Source organism: Kogia breviceps, chromosome 11, assembly GCF_026419965.1.
Source record: "Kogia breviceps isolate mKogBre1 chromosome 11, mKogBre1 haplotype 1, whole genome shotgun sequence".
Lineage (NCBI taxonomy): Eukaryota > Metazoa > Chordata > Mammalia > Artiodactyla > Physeteridae > Kogia > Kogia breviceps.
In genome coordinates, this window is record NC_081320.1 from 92,630,514 (window position 1) to 92,646,562 (window position 16,049).

At 38.9% G+C, this 16,049-nt stretch overlaps 1 protein-coding gene across 8 annotated transcripts in view; it reads left to right on the forward strand.

Moving 5' to 3' along the window:
- The window catches only part of NBAS (NBAS subunit of NRZ tethering complex), a 333,351-nt gene that overhangs the window by 180,168 nt on the left and 137,134 nt on the right, over window positions 1-16,049 (forward strand). For all 8 annotated transcript variants that reach the window (XM_067008085.1, XM_067008087.1, XM_059078230.2 and 5 more), the window contains 2 exons: window positions 209-366; window positions 1,147-1,236. In XM_067008085.1, coding sequence (XP_066864186.1) covers window positions 209-366; window positions 1,147-1,236 — 248 coding nt within the window. The remainder of the gene's footprint in view (window positions 1-208; window positions 367-1,146; window positions 1,237-16,049) is intronic.

Sequence of the window (16,049 nt, forward strand, 5' to 3'; positions counted from 1 at the left end):
AGCACTGAACTTTCTAGACAATAAACTCACCTGATCTTTCTTTTCTAGTTTCAGGTCCTTATGTGCTTCTGCTTATGTAATAATATGCATCTAATGGCTGACTTTGCTTTGGTGACGTAAGACCTAAGCAGAAAGCCGCTTCTCGTGTTAGATTAAAGATTTTTTCTTCTAGTGAAAATCAGTTTGTCTTTTCTTGCCCTTTTTCCAGGCTATTCTAAAAGTTGGGCTGTTTGTAGCCAGTTAGGGCGATCGGAAGGTTACCAGGACTTGGCCACTCGTCAGGAGCTCGTGGCGTTTGCTTTGACACATTGCCCTCCCGGCAGCATTGAACTTCTTTTGGCTGCCAGCAGCTCTCTGAGGACAGAAGTAAGTGTCCCCCACAAAGTAAGTGCCCCTGAACTGTATGAAGTATATTTTGCTGAGTCTGTGGATTTGGGATTTGTGCTCTTTTTTTTCAGCACCATGAAAATTTCAATTTATGGGAAAAAAATAGTCTGTCACTTACATGAAAAGGGATTTGAAGATAGTAGGATATAAATTAGTGTTGGCTTTATTATTTTATTTCTTCAGTAAAGAAGAAAGGGTACAGGTATGAGAAAAAAAAGAAAGTATATTAGGAAATAAATTATTGAATATAATGGGGAAAGTTAGTGCTGTCAAGAATAAAATATATAAGAAGTGGTCCTGTACAATATACTTGAAACCTTATGAATTAAGACCAGTGATGGCACCATCCCCTTAGAAGTCCTTGGGACATGGCAGGATATGGGCTTTGGTTAGAGAGAAGCTGAATTTCCTAAAATTCACGGGCCAAATCTGTGTCAGGGAGGACGGTGCTCTGGTTTGGAAATACAGTACTGTTAAATACTGTTAAGTGTGTGAAGAGGTTCTGGACATCACATTTTCGTCTCGTGGTCATTTATTGCATATCGTATATCAGGTTTCTCACACTTGACCCTGACCCTGAGACTGTGGCCGTGTCCTTCCTTGTGAAGGTGCCCATGAGGCCCCACGGTAAGCCTGTTACCACAAAGCGGTCCTTAGGGAATAGTGCTTTGGGTTTTTTTCCTTCAAAAGAGTACTTTTAAAATTTCAAGCCTACATTGTAAAATGAGGCAAACTTAAAAACAGTTGTTCTTTTCTCAGATTCTTTATCAAAGAGTGAATTTCCAAATCCATCCAGAAGTAGGAGAGGGTATCAGTGTGTCGCCATTGATGAGTAAAGTGCTACAAGAGGTGAGTCAGGGTGAGAGGAGGGGGGGTTTGAAAGGTGGTTGTGAGGGGAGTGAAACAGTCGCCTTACTCTGTGCGTGTGTGTGTGTGTGCGTGTGCGTGCGTGTGTGTGCGTGTGCGTGTGAGAGAGAGAGAGAAGGCTGTTCTTTTAAACTTTTCTTGTGTGTGAAATATAACATATAGAAAAATACACAAAACAAAGATGTCCAAGTATCATAAAGAAAACATCCATGAAACCATCACACAGATGAAGCAATAGCTCATGACAGGCCTTCCACAGGTCCCCTCACGCCCTTCTAACTCTTCTCTCTCCTTCCAGAGATCCTGACTCATCCCCATAACTAGATCCATGTGTGTTTTGTTCTTGTTTTAAAACAACGTTAAAACCTATCACACCCCTCCCAGTATGATAGTTTACTTTTACTCGTTTTTGTACTTTATGGAAAGAGTCAGGCTCAACATTATGTTTGTGAGATCCGTCCGTGCTATTACATGTGTTGCAGTTGACTCATTGTTACTGCTGTGTGGAAATTTATTACTATAGGCATATATTCCAGTTTATCCTTTCTAATGTTGACTGACGTTGGTTTGTTTTCAGTTTTGGTTCCTAAAAATAATACTGCGCGATCATTCTGTACGTGTTTCTAGTGCACACGTGCAGACCTTTCTCTCTGGCATGGACCTACCTAGCCCTGGAAGTCTGCGTTATTAGATAAATGTGTACGTCCAACCTCAGTCGATAATCCCAAATAATTTTCTAAAGGGGTTTTACCCGTTGCACTCTCAACAGCAGTGTCTGGGATTGCCATCGGCTCCAATCCAGCACCTTGGCATAGGTGGTTTTTAAAATTTTACCAATTCTCTTAAGTGTTTGGTGATATCTTTTTGTGATTTTGAGTTGTATTTTCCTGACTACTAATGAGATGGACTTATCTCAGGAGAGGTCCTCTTTAGAGAGGTTCCTATTCAGTTCTCTTGTCCATTTTCTATTGAATTTTAATCGCTTTTCCCTTTCCTCATTGAAATTCTTATGAACAAAATTTATCTGGACCCACGAAGTATGTATGAGTCTCAGGAGAGCTCATCCTGGGAGAGGAGGAAGGAGGAAGCGTGTACTCACTGAGACCTCCCTCGTGTTGGTCAGCCTTTGCTCCATGGAATTTAACGTTTTATGAGTATTTGTAGCAACACAGAATTGGCACTTTTTTTTGGGTCAAAGACAGTAGCTATTTCTGATATTCTAACTAGATAAATTTAGAGATGATAATCCTCTTCATAGATTGGTTTCCACAGGATTCCTTTAAATGGTAAGCTTCACTTTCAAAGTGTAAAATGTCATTCATTTTTCTAGTAACTATTTTGGAAGACATCTGTTGTGATAAGTGAGCTACACCTAATCTCCTTTCTTTTGTTTTTATGTGTTTTTTGTTTGTTTGCCTTATATTTCCATACATTGATTTTATTTTTAATTTTTAAATTCTTTTTAGATATAGTTGATGTACAGTATTATGTAATATAAGGCAAAAAATAGTGATTCACAATTTTTAAAGGTTATACTCTATTTATAGTTATTATTAAATATTGGCTGTACTCCCAGTGCTATACAATATATCTTTGTAACTTATTTATTTTATACCTAATAGTTAGTACCTCTTAATCCGTTACCTCTATATTCCCCTCCCCCTGCTCTCTCCTCACTCATAACCACTAGTTTTTTCTCTATACCTGTGAGTCTGTTTCCTTTTTGTTATAGTTATTAGCTTGTTGTATTTTTTAGATTCCACATATAAGTGATATCGTGCAGTATTTGTCCTTCTCTGACTTATTTCATTTAGCATAATGCCCTCCAAGTCCATCCATGTTGTTGCAAATGGCAGAATTCCATTCCTTTTTATGACTGAGTAGTATCCGGTGTGTGTGTGTGTGTGTGTGTGTGTGTGTGTGTGTGTGTGTGTGTGTGTGTGTACGTACATACCACATCTTCTTTATAAACTGGCTGTATTCATCTTGCCGAACTCATCGGTAGTTGTATACTGTGTAGTTGCTTCTAGAACTCTGGTAGAAAGCGTCAGTTGTGGAATCTGTTAATAGAGTTAAGGAGTAGTTAGCTTTGCCTACAGTGGAATATGTACAATTACTTAATTTCCGTAATTCTTTCTTTTATACTAAAATTCAGTTTGACAAACATTTATTGAATACACATGTGTATCCCCAGTTCACTGCTAAGTGATCTCAGGATCTCAAAGAAGTTTGTAATGTGATTTTTGGCCCTTAAGGGTTTTTCTCCTATTCCTCCTGTAGTGGTGACTCCAGGAGAGCGGTGACCAGTAGAATTTTCTACAGTGAGGGAAATATTCTGTATCTCCACTGTCCAGCGTGGTAGCCACTAGTCACATGTAGCTATTGAGTACATGGAATAAAAGTAGTGCGACTAAGGAATCAAATTTTAAATTTTGTTTGATTTTATTTAAGTTAATTTTACTAGCCACACAAGGCTACTGGATACCAGATTGGACGTCACAGTTCTAGAAGGCGAGATATTCAGAGGAGGATTGTGTTCTGCAGTCAATACTGCAGATAGTGGACTTTTTTTGGTTACTGTTGTTACTCTCTCTTTGAACTGAAGTCATAGCATTTTCCAGGGGCCTGGAGTGGTGTAGGTGTATTTTGTCCTTTGGCGTGTTTTGACTTGTTGTATTGATTAGTTTCTGTTCGGTTTTCTTTTACTGGATATGAAAGCACATTAAATTCTATGGTGTTTTCTCCGTGGAATTCAAAACCGTTCTTATATTGGGGAGTTGGCAGATTTTACTATTTTTCAAGGTCCAGTGGAAGACCTGCTTTTCATGAGATCTTTATCCCCATTTTTGTACCTTTTGCACCTCTGATCCTTCGCCACGTGTTCAGCCGTATCACCCACTGTCTCCACAGCCTCCTCTCTTCTCATGCCTTCCAAACACGTGCTGTGTTCCAGTCACGCTGAAGTTGCCGCATTCTCTGAGTAGGCTCTCTCACAGCTTTGGTTCTCTTTGCCTGTCCCGCCCTTCTTGTCTTGTGCTCTTGTCATCTTCCTGCCCTCTTGATCCCATCTAAGCTGTCGTTTTCTTTATCAAGCTTTCCTTGGGTGCCCATTGTTCCCTCTTCCATATCCCCCAAGCATCTCACATCATTGTATCAGCTCGTGTGTGCTACGGCTTGGTACACACAACTGGAAATATGTCCTTTACCTTTGTACTCTCTCCATAGAGTGCTTGTCACAGACTGACTGCCTAGTAAATGTTTAATAAAGCTCATTTGGAAACTCCCACTGCAAAAAGCTTAGCGTGTGGTAAAAATGAATTCGAAAGTAGATTTTAGCCTAAAAATATAGGGAATTTCCAGTTTAACTCATACGTGTGTGTTCTGGTTGCTGTTGAGGTCTTGTTGGATTTCTGCTACTGTAAGGGGAGTGTCATCTCTCCGGTTAGTAGAGAAGTGCACCACGTTTTTGCTGAGTTCGGCTCCATAAGCTTATCCTGAATCCCCATCCTTCTTGATAGAATCCATGAAAAGCCTTTTGTGGCTTTCGGGTTTCCTATTTTCTGCCTCTCTGATGAATTAGAAAGTGTCAGCCCGGCCCCTTGGTAGCCTCTTTGGAGTAGAGCCTGCTGTGCCACCAGAAGTGGGAACATACTCTGCTCCGTTAACATTTCTGCAGTAAATGTAGGAGGCCGCCGGCAGTCCTCTACAGGATCCGTTTAGCGAGGAAAAGGAATTCTTCCAAAATGATGGTCGGTTTTTGTCTTTTTTTTTTTTTTTTTTTTAGCTCCTTAAAAGCTTTCTGGTCTTCCTTTTTCCTCTTCCAACAAGCTGTAATAGATCTAGGTCTCATGAAGTGCTAATCCAAGCCCTCAGTGAACACATGATGGCTTTGATTCATGAAGCACATTTCAGAATATTATAGCTACTATTATTAGATTAAAATGCAGTGCTTCGCCTTAAGATGCCGTGCGTTACACATTAACCGTAGATGTAATAACCACATTAAATTATAACTCGAAAATGAGAGCCGACTGCATATGTAATCTGCTTAATGCCCAAGATTTTCATGACTCGGTTGTGAAAATAATGATTTCTACTTAAGTATCCAAGCAAAGAAAAGATGTTAAGTGCTGTTCTGTTGCATTTGCATTAGTACAAGTGGAGCATACAAGTTCTAAGATATTGGCTGTTATCCCGGTGCACAAGATACTTGTTTTTAAATAGAACAAAATGCATAATTTGTGAATAACTACCAAATCAAAGATTTCTAGTTTCTTATTAATGTTGGTTATTATGTTTTTTTTTTAGATGTAACAGTATTCCACCACTTAGAGTGTATTAACATTTTGTTTAGTTAGTGTTAGTCATATCACGTAGCCAATAGTGTTTGCCCCAGATAAATCTAATTAGAGTTGGAAATGGTTAATATACAAGGTTCCCATTAAAAAATCATCTTCACTGTGGGAATTCTTGTTACGAACATTTTAAGTGGCTACAGATTTATACAACTGGACTAATTAATGTTTAGAATTGAGGCATGGGCTAAGCATACAGCTATTTTGAATTTATAAATGGATTATTGAGAAATACTGAAATAAAAGCAAGCAAATGACAGTTGTATTTCAGTACCACGGATAACCCTTTCTTTTCCCCTTCACCAGCTGATGGACTTTTAAGTTGTTTGCACTCTTTAGCTATCATGAATAATGCTGCTGTGAACATTGGTATACAAGTCTTTGTACGGAAATATGTTTTGATTTCTCATGTAGGTATCTGGGAGTGGAACTGAAGGATTGTATGGTGTATATGTGTTAAATATTGGAAGAAATTGCCCAGTTGTTTTCCAAAGTGGCTGCACCAGGAAGTATTAAGGTTCCAGTTTCTTCATATCCTTGCTAACATTCTTGACTGGCTTTTTGCTTAAAGCAATCCTTATAGGTGTGTGTGGTATCTCATTATCATTTTGGTATGTGTTTCCAAATAACTAATGATAATGAGCATATTTTCATGTGCTTATCGGCCATTTCTATACCTTCTTTGGTGAAATGGCTATAAATATATTCCCCATTTTTTAACTGTGTTGTCTGTCATCTCCTTACTAAGTCGTAAGAGTTTTTGCTGTTGTTTTTAAACTCTTGGATACAAGCTGTTGGGTGTGTGATTTGAAAATATTTTTCTCTTCAGTGTGTGATTTGACTTTTTACTTTAACGGTGACTTTTGAAGTGCAAAAGCTTTTAATATTGCTGAAGTCCAGTTTATTAACATTTTCTTTTATTGCTTGTGCTTTTGGTGTTGTATCTAAGAAATCTGTGCCTAACTTAAGGTTGTGAAGATTTACTCCTGTGCTTTTTTTCCTAAGAGTTTTATAGTTTTAGCTTTTATATTTATTGATAAATAAGTAATAATGAACCACTTTTTGTATGAGATCAAAGTATAGGCTTGAGGAATATCCACATACAGAAAGATGAATTAGAGCTTTACCTCATATCATAAACAAAATTGGACTTGATAGGATCATATTTGTTTTTTCTTTTATGTGCTATCTTGTTCCTTCTTAAAGGATTTTCAATCTTATATTGCACAAAGACACACATTAATAGTATGACGTTTCAAATGATTTCATCTGAAGTGGGTTTTTGTTAAAATTATTGCCTTAGTAATTTTCATTTTTCCAGATGTCTTGAATTGCAAGCTTGTTTTGAGCCCTCCCATTCAGTTTTGTTTTTTTTTTTTGGCCATGCAGCGTGGCATGTGAGATCTTAGTTCCCTGACCAGAGATCGAACCCGTGTCCCCCTGCAGTGGAATCATAGAGTCTTAACCACTGGGCCACCAGGGAAGTCCTCATTCAGTTTAATCTTTATTTCCCTAGACCCTCCTTAAGGATTCTGTAGTTTTGTGGTTTCCTCCTATCTAATCCCTTGGTGCTTCAGTCCAGAACCATATCCTAGAGTAGCTTTTCACTTGGGACTCCCTCCCCCTGTACTAGTGAGGCTGTGAGAAATACAGACATGGAACCAGTGATGGTTTGGCCCAGTTCCTTTGGGCTCTGATTCTAGTTCTCTGCCTCCATCGGCCCACAGCTTCATGAAATAAATATAAATACATAACCCCAGGCAGTGAGCCAGGATGAAGTTCTCCCTCTTACAGGGAATCCTTTTAATTCCCAGTTCTTCTCGGAGAAGGAGGACCTGGCAGCCATTGCCAGCATCTGAATTTTGAGCCCCCAGAGGTTGACCTCTATAAAGTTGAGTGTCTTTTGCCTCTTCTTTCTATTATTGTCAGTATTTTGGAGCATGGTGAACATATTGCAACATAATTCATGACTCCATCTTGACTGGAATGTGTAATGTTTTCTTTAATTACAAATATAGTACAGGCTTCTATTTTAACAATCTGCTTATAGGGAGTGTTAGCAATTCAGATAATATAGGAGTTCAGATAATCAATATAATCTGGCATACTTTATTTCTTGAAAGTTAAAAAAAAAGATATGTGAAACACTTATGAAAAAAATACTGATATTTGTTAATTTTTGGTAAGACGCACATGTATATTTGTGGTAACTTTGGTCTTTCTGATTTTTTAAAAATATAAAAATAGTCAATAATACATTGATATGTAAGTTCTCTTTCTTCTCACTCAGTTCTTTCTCTCTCCCCATTCTATGTATCCCACTGCTTAGAGGTAAACATTTTAAAGTTTATATATATCTTTCCAGACTTTTTCTGAGCATAGACAGATTTTCTGTATAGCTCTCGAGCTCTGTCTCCTGGAGGACTATTATTTTATTCTTTAAACTAAAGTGGATTTGTCCTGCATATATTATTTTGAAGCTTGCTTTTTCTCATATAATGATATGTGTCATGGACATCTGCCCTTGTCATTGCATGTGGACCATTTATGTCATGGTGTAACAGTGGTCACTGGACATGTATGTACCATGATTTAGTTATCTTCTTCTTTGCTTTTCAACTTTCGGATTGTGCCCAGTGTTCCTCTATTTTGGACTGAACTGCACTGAGCATTTTATGTACACATCTTTGCACATTCATGCTAGTATTACCCTGGGATCAAATGGGAGAAATGGGCTCCTGAGAGAGACAGTTTCCTGTTTCTTGCGGTCTGTCCTCCATAACGTTGGGGAAGTGCTGATTGAAAAATTGGTCTTGGAAAAAGAAAATAAAAATATACTCCATATACCTCTATTTTTCCTAACTACAGTTCTCTTAATCTGGTTCCAAGAATGCTAGAAGATTCAAAAAGGGTTCAGTCCCTAAAGCCCCTGAAATAGTGTGTGAAATTTGTTATGTTAGTATGTGTCTGTTTGTGACTTTGTGTGTTCATGTATGTACACATGCAGGTGCATTCAGTTTCCTGGGGAAAAAGCAGTTACAGCTTTCTTTACAAGTGTACAGGGGGCTATGACTCCCACAGATGAGAACGTCTAAATTGTAGCCTGGCCTGTTAATTAGCAGATGAACTGAAGCAGAGTCAGACTTTAGAGTGATTCACAACACGGGGTATTTTTCTGCTGCTTCTTCTCATAAGTAGTTCCAGAAGTAGTATCACCAGTAGTAAGTGTTGCATTCTTAATATTTCGAATTTAGGATGAAATTTGCTATAAGTAAGTGTTAGGTGCAGGGAAGTACTTTGGATTGTTTACAGATATGTTGGAGGAGAGAGGGTAGTGGCTGAGCTCAGTTTGAGCTCTGTTTGTGATCCTAGCCTAGGTTATGGGTACCACCAGCTCAGTTCTCAGTTGGCAAACAGGTTTCTCAGAAATCAACCGTCAAATTACCAGATACCAGAGAGAGCAGCTCCTAAATAGATTACTATAGTAATCGATCAACAAGAATTGTTTCTGTAAAGCCACGCTTGATGTACGGAACTGTCCTTGTTCTTGTGAACCTGTTCGGTTATGTTGTCTGTTGTAGGACTTGAAAAATACTATTAGTGCTTAGGAAGTTAACCTTTGAGCTGTGTAACACTGCCATTAATGAGATTTCATGTTAAATTTTATGCTGGGAGTTGTTGACTTGGTTTGGGGGATTAATCTGTTTCTGCTGTTATACACTAAATTAATTAGCAGTGTGCAACTATGAATATAAAAACCGCCAGTAGTAATCATTTCAGGAGTGAGTTTTGCCGAACCTCTTTTTGCTTTCCCTATTACACGGAGTTGAAAGAAAACTGTTTTCCTCATTAATGCCTCTGGTTACACTATAATCTTGGTAGACTGCCCCCAAATTAAATGCTTCTTCTGCAGTCTAAATGAGCCTTTTATTTTACTTTCTCTTTTGTAATTCTTATAAGGGAGGAATCTCTCACAGAAAATCCTTTTATCGTGTACATTTCTGTGCATTGGAATTTCATTTATCTTCTGAAACAGACTTTTCAGTTTCCATGTTTAAAACTTTCTATCTTGAGTTAGCCAATCCATATGAACAGAGTAAATTTTAGGTTTATTTTATGAAATGGAATAATTGTTTTATGGCCTGTATTTTTTTGATATTTTTCAATTGATTTGATTTTCCTCTGAACGAAGTTGTATCCTGCTTAAGTGCCGTATTTCTTACCATGTTTATATTTTTAGTTCTATACTTGGATTAGTTGATAACATTCAAATCATTCAGTTTGCCCTCTCAATTAAGAAGATTCTAAAGATGAACCAGAATTGAAAATGTGACATGAAATCTTATTTGAATAACATTTAGCTACTGTAGGCATAACATATTAGGGTTTAGAAAATGTTTCTTCAAACATTTAAATAGTACAGTAAGTAAAATCAGACTTCTTATTCATGTCTGCAGATACAAACAATAGATTAGGAATATTCACATACCCTGAGCATTTAGTAATGAATAAACATGGTCTCTGCCCTTGAAAAACTACTGTCTAGGTGAGAAGACAGAAAAATCATAATGTCCGTATATTATGATATGTGCATTAAAAGTATGCATACAATGCTATGAGTGCAAAGTACACTGTCTTAACAGGATTTTACTGACAGCAAAAATACCACATTTCAAGGAAAATATAGAAGAACTTCTTTGCAGCCTTGGAGTAGGAAAAGACTTCTTGCAAAAAATACCAATTATAAAGTTAAAAAACTGGTAAATTGGACTAATTTAGAAGTTTAAAAACTTCTTTTAATCAAGACCCTGTTAAGGCAATGAAAAAATAATCTGCAGAATAATGGAAGATATTCACAAGTCATATATCTAGTAAGGGCTATGTATCCAGAATATATAAAAATCTCCTGCAAATGCATAAGAAAGACAGACAGCCAACAGAAGAATGGGCAGAAGGCTTGAACAGGCACTTCACAAAGGAGGACATTCAAATGGCCAGTAAATACAGGAAGAAGTATCCAACTCCATTAGTCATGGAGAGATGCAAATTAAAGCCATAAAGAAGTCCCATCATATACTCACTAGAACTGCTAAAATGAAAAAGACCTGGGACACCCTGTGTTGGCATGGATACGGTACAACCAGAACTCATAATTGCTGCTTAAAGCATGAATTGCTATAATCACTTTAGAAAGTGTTTGGCGCTGTTTACTAAGTTTGCGCATTTGCACACTCTGTAGCAGCTCCACTACTAGGCATACACCCAGAAACGCAAACGTTCACCAAAAGATAATTACTGGCGTGTTCAGGGCAGCACTGTTGCTGTTAGGTCCAAATTAGAGAGCACCCAACTGCTCATCAGTAGAAGGAAGGATAAAGAAGTTCCGATTCAGTCACACACAGCAGTAGTGTTACATTAGCCATGTAATAGTGTTACACTGACAGTGAGTTGGACCGTCTTCAGCTACTCACAAGAGCATGAATGTACTTATGTTGCATGAAAGAAATCAGACACAAACGAGTACATGATTCCATTCATATAAAGTATAAAAATAGGCAGATTTAATTTATGCTGCTGGAAGTCAGGAAAGTGTTTATCTTGGCAGTGATGGTGGCTGGAAGTGAGCACAAGAGGGGGTGTATCTGGGTTACTGCTGGTGTGCTGTTTCTTAGCCTCGGTGCTGGTTACTTGGGTGCGTTAAAACTTACCAAGCTGTACCCTTAAATGTACGCATTTTAAAATATATCTTCTACTTGAATGAAAAGATTTTTAAAGAAAGATCCCTATGCCTGGATTAAGGACAGGAAGGGAGAAGACATGCTGGCAGTATTGTCTGTGCATCTTGGGATTGTGAATAAATATTGTCTTTTTCCCCTATTCTTTTAAATTTTTCAAACCACCTTTATCAGATCGTGGTAGTTTTATAATGCAGAAGAATAAGTTAACTTAAATACATAGGCTTGCTTGTCTGTAACATATTGCCAGTGGGTGAAACCCCTGCAGAAATCAAGTGGGCCACACGTGTGGAGAGCCAGACCTGGTTGAGGAGAGAGGAGACACCGCCGGCCAGCCGTCTGTGGGCGGCGTATTCCACTTGATTGGCCTGCAGTTTACTTTTGTCTCACATGGTATTCCGGTACCCACTCAGCAGTGTGCTATTGTAAGTTTAGGAATGACCATTGAAGCACCTTGCTCAGTACCTGGCTCACAGTTAACATTCGATAAACGGTAGCCATTATGATTCTTAGATATTATAAACAAGAGTCTTAGACGGTACTCTCGGTAAATAACGTGTCTAGCTCTCCCTTATTACTTTTTGTGAACCTGGTCCTATGTTCCTCGACAACTTGCATTGCTCATTTTTACCGTTATTGCATCTAACCCTGTTTAACAGATCGTTTTCTTCCCCCATGTTTTTTTTTTTTTTTTTTTTTTTTTTCTCCCAGCCTTTCACTAAGACCCAGCTTGATGGCCATCTACTTTCTTTTTTAGATGCCTGGATTCAGAATCCTTGAATTTCTCTGCTTATCTGACTTACCTCAGGCTCTTTTCACCTTTAGAAGAAATAGAAATAAAAACATTTAAACTTAATATATGCATTCAGATGCAAATATACCTTATGGAAACGTCACCTATTCCCAGCATCACTGCCTTAATTTCTTGGACTAACGCATCAGTCTCCTAACTGGATTCCTGTTCCTGGAATAATATTTCTGAAACACAAATCTAATTACGTTGTTCCCTTTGCTTCAGGCCTTTCCGTGGCGTCCCGTCTGTCCGGGTGGTGGTGGAGGTGCTTTGGGGTGGTCGGCAGGTCTCTCGCTGGTCCTGCCTGCGCCCTTGCCTTTCATCCTCCTATGCCCCGCCCTTTGTCTTTGTGTGCCCCTTTCTACACCTTCATGAAATCAACTTAAATTTCCTTCCGTTTGCCCTGCTGTTTCATGCCTTTTACTTACGTAAGTCTACCTGAAATCATCCCCATGTCTTCTTTGGAAGCCTTAAATTCTTTCCTGCTGAAATATTGCTTTCTCTGTGAAGCTTTCTATGATTGTGCCTCCAGGCAGAGGATGTATGACCTCTCTTTATGCTCCCGTAGTACTTTATGTGTACCTCTGTTATAGAAGCTGATGTTATTCTGCAGTGGTTTGTCTGTATCTCTGCCTCTCTTTCTAGTTTCTGAGCTCCTTGAGGGCAGAGACTCTGCCTTTCTTGTTTTTGTCACCTTATTGCCTAGTATGATATAGTATAACATCAAATCGGGGTCACTCGGTGAGTATTTGCCGAGTAGGTGAATGAATGAATTCTGATTAGCTTCTGTTTTTTCCCCAGGTGTAGCTATCTATGTAATTAAAAAATATAACATAAATTGAGATGCTTACTATATTTTACATATATTAACCTATATACACACATATTTATATTTGTACCTCTCTGTGTATATATATGCATGTATTTAGAGAGGGAAGGGGAGAAAGGGAATGTCTAGTTACTGCAGATTCCTTCCGAGACTTATTTCTGGCAAGGAACTCTTTTTGGCAGTGTTACTCAGAGAGGGACATATATATGTATACAGTACTAGTTCTGCTCAGGGCAGAGTTTTACTGGGGGCAGAAGCTTAGAAGCAGAATGAAGCAGAACGTACAGGAATCCAAAGCTTGCGGTAGAGCCCAGATGAACCTGGAGGGTGACCTGCCCGCTGAGGAGCTGTCCAGCGGAAAGGGGCCCTGCCGCCACGACGCAGGACGGGGGTTGGAGGCACCACCTACACTGCCCCGTAACAGCGGAAGCTCCTTGGCTGCGGTTGTGAGCGTGTTAGAAAAGAGGGGCCTCCGGAGTGCAGGAGCTGGCATCAGCTTGCTTTTCTTCTGTGAAGTCAGACGTGATGAGCCAGCTGTCTGTGCTACTAAAGTGGAGAAGAAATGAGCCTCTTGCCATCGTCTCAAATAGTAAAGAAGTTAAGGAAAGACTTATAGTAATGCTACCATTAAAACAACTATTTTTGTTTTTTGAGTTCCCTTGCAGTTTGTATGCCCAGCATACACATAAGGCATGCCGTAAAGCCCTGGCACATAGCAAGCTTTCAAGACGTGGCAGCTATCGTTAAGATTGCTCTTGTAGGGAGAATTATTATGTTTTTTCCTATGTCAGTCTTTCTACCCTGTCTTTTCAGTAGCGTTGACAATAAGCTTCAGTCTTTCGTTCGGTCTCCCTAACCCCATCCCCCAACCCCCCACGCACACAGAGGAGAGGGTCCTTAACCTTCCTAATTGCTGAAATTGAGAGAAAGAACTGAGAATGTAAGGCGTAGCCTCCCTGGGTTCCCTCTTGGTTTTGCCTATTGATAGAAAGGGTGCATTCTGCTCTAGTTTTTGTTCCTTGAAGTTACACACATGTGGGCTATTTTATTTACTTGTTTATTTAGGCACTAAGTCTTTACAGTCCAGTGTGTTGTACATTAACAGCACATCTCAGTTTGGAGTAGCTGCATTTCCAGTGTGTGGTTGCCCTGGGTAGCTGCCAGCTGCTGGGTTGGACAGCACAGGTTCAGGGCAGTTCTGGAAGTTTGTTTGGCCCAGCTTTCTACCACTGGGCTGCTATGATTATTTTGCTTAGATGTGTCTGCTCTGTAGACTCAGCTCCTGCTTGGAAAAGTTACTCCAAGATGTAGACTCGCAGGAAGATTTTAACCTCGTTATGACTGGAGGTTTAAGCCATATTCTCTGCTCCAGAATAAAGGTGATGCTGCTGATCTTTCTGATTCCTGCCTGTATATTTTTCATTGTTTTTAATTAATCATGATTCAGTTGTAGGTAACAGAAAACATTCTAGCTGTTATAAACAGAAGAGGACTTTTTTTTTTTTTAATGAGAAATTGGAGTCTTGCAAAATCTTTCAAAGGACTGGAGGAGCAGGCTTTGGTGTGTTTTTGTTTTTTGTTTTTTATTTTAACATCTTTATTGGAGTATAATTGCTTTACAATGGTGTGTTAGTTTCTGCTTTATAACAAAGTGAATCAGTTATACATATACACATGTTCCCATATCTCTTCCCTCCCTCCCTCCCACCCTCCCCATCCCACCCCTCTGGGTGGTCACAAAGCACCGAGCTGATCTCCCTGTGCTATGTGGCTGCTTCCCACTAGCTATCTCTTTTACATTTGGTAGTGTCTATTTGTCCATGCCACTCTCTCACTTTGTCCCAGCTTACCCTTCCCCCTTCCCGTGTCCTCAAGTCCATGCTCTAGTAGGTCTGTTTTTTAAGAGTAACTACTGGAAAAAATATTGAGGAGCTTGCCTGCTGCAGGAGCCAACACCTGCCATAAAAAGTTGGGAAATCGGAAAGCCACTCCTTATCAGCTGGCTCCAGTGCTACACTGACTCTGCCGAGATACAAGCCAGCAAAATGGCCGTCCATACTGTCCTTTACCGCCGTGAAACTAGGGTCTGGGCACTGCTGGTACTTCTGTAACCACTACTGCAAAAAAGCAACCAGGATGACCAGAAAAGAAAAAAAAAAAAAAAAGGAGAAAAGTTAGGTATACTGCTTGCCAGTAGAAGAGCACAGTAATAACAAAAGTATGGTCTCTACTGTAGTTTCACCTGGCAAATTTTATGCATTGGGTGCACCTGTTTGAGGAAAACTAGGTCATGTGTGGAGTGTCAGCCATAAGGAGTCTGGGAAACGTAGCCTTCAGCTTTTCAGCTTCTAGTAACACAGTCTGTAAGGCGTCCGGAACAGAGTCGGGTGAAACAAGCTTCAGTATCTGCCACAAAAATCTGAATTCCAGGAGAAGCGCTGTTTTTTATTTGCGCCTGAACTCCAAACGGTTACTTTTAGCATGGTTGCCCTTATATCCAATCAGTTTAACATGACTTTTTCTTTTTTAACATATCATTCTTTTTTCTATGTTTTCATAATTAAATTATAATTTATAATGCATTGAGTTGATGGTTTATACCTTTCCCAAAGTCTAGAAAGCCCATAGGAAACAGAGGTTTAAAGAAATTTTTTTAATTCAGATACACTCGACATATATTATTGTGTAAGTTTAAGGTGTGTAATATATTGATTTGATATATTAATATTGCAGTATAGTTGCCATTGTAGCATTAGCCGACATCTCTGTTGCATCACATAATTATCATTTCTTCTAGTGTTGGGACACAATATTTTTTCATGTTTAAAAAAATTAGAAAATCTTTTGAGAAAGCTTAACCAACAGCAAAGTAGGTAAATTGTAAGTATTGGTTAATACAGCTTAAATACATTAGCAGTAAGAATAAAATTCAAAGGCTTTTCTAGAAATTATTAAGTATCCTAGCATGATGTAGTCATTTTCTTTTACTGCTGTAATATATTACTATAATTTAGCAGCTTTAAAACAATGCAAATTGATTTCTTATAATTCCCATAGGACAGAAACCTGGCAGGCTTGGGCGG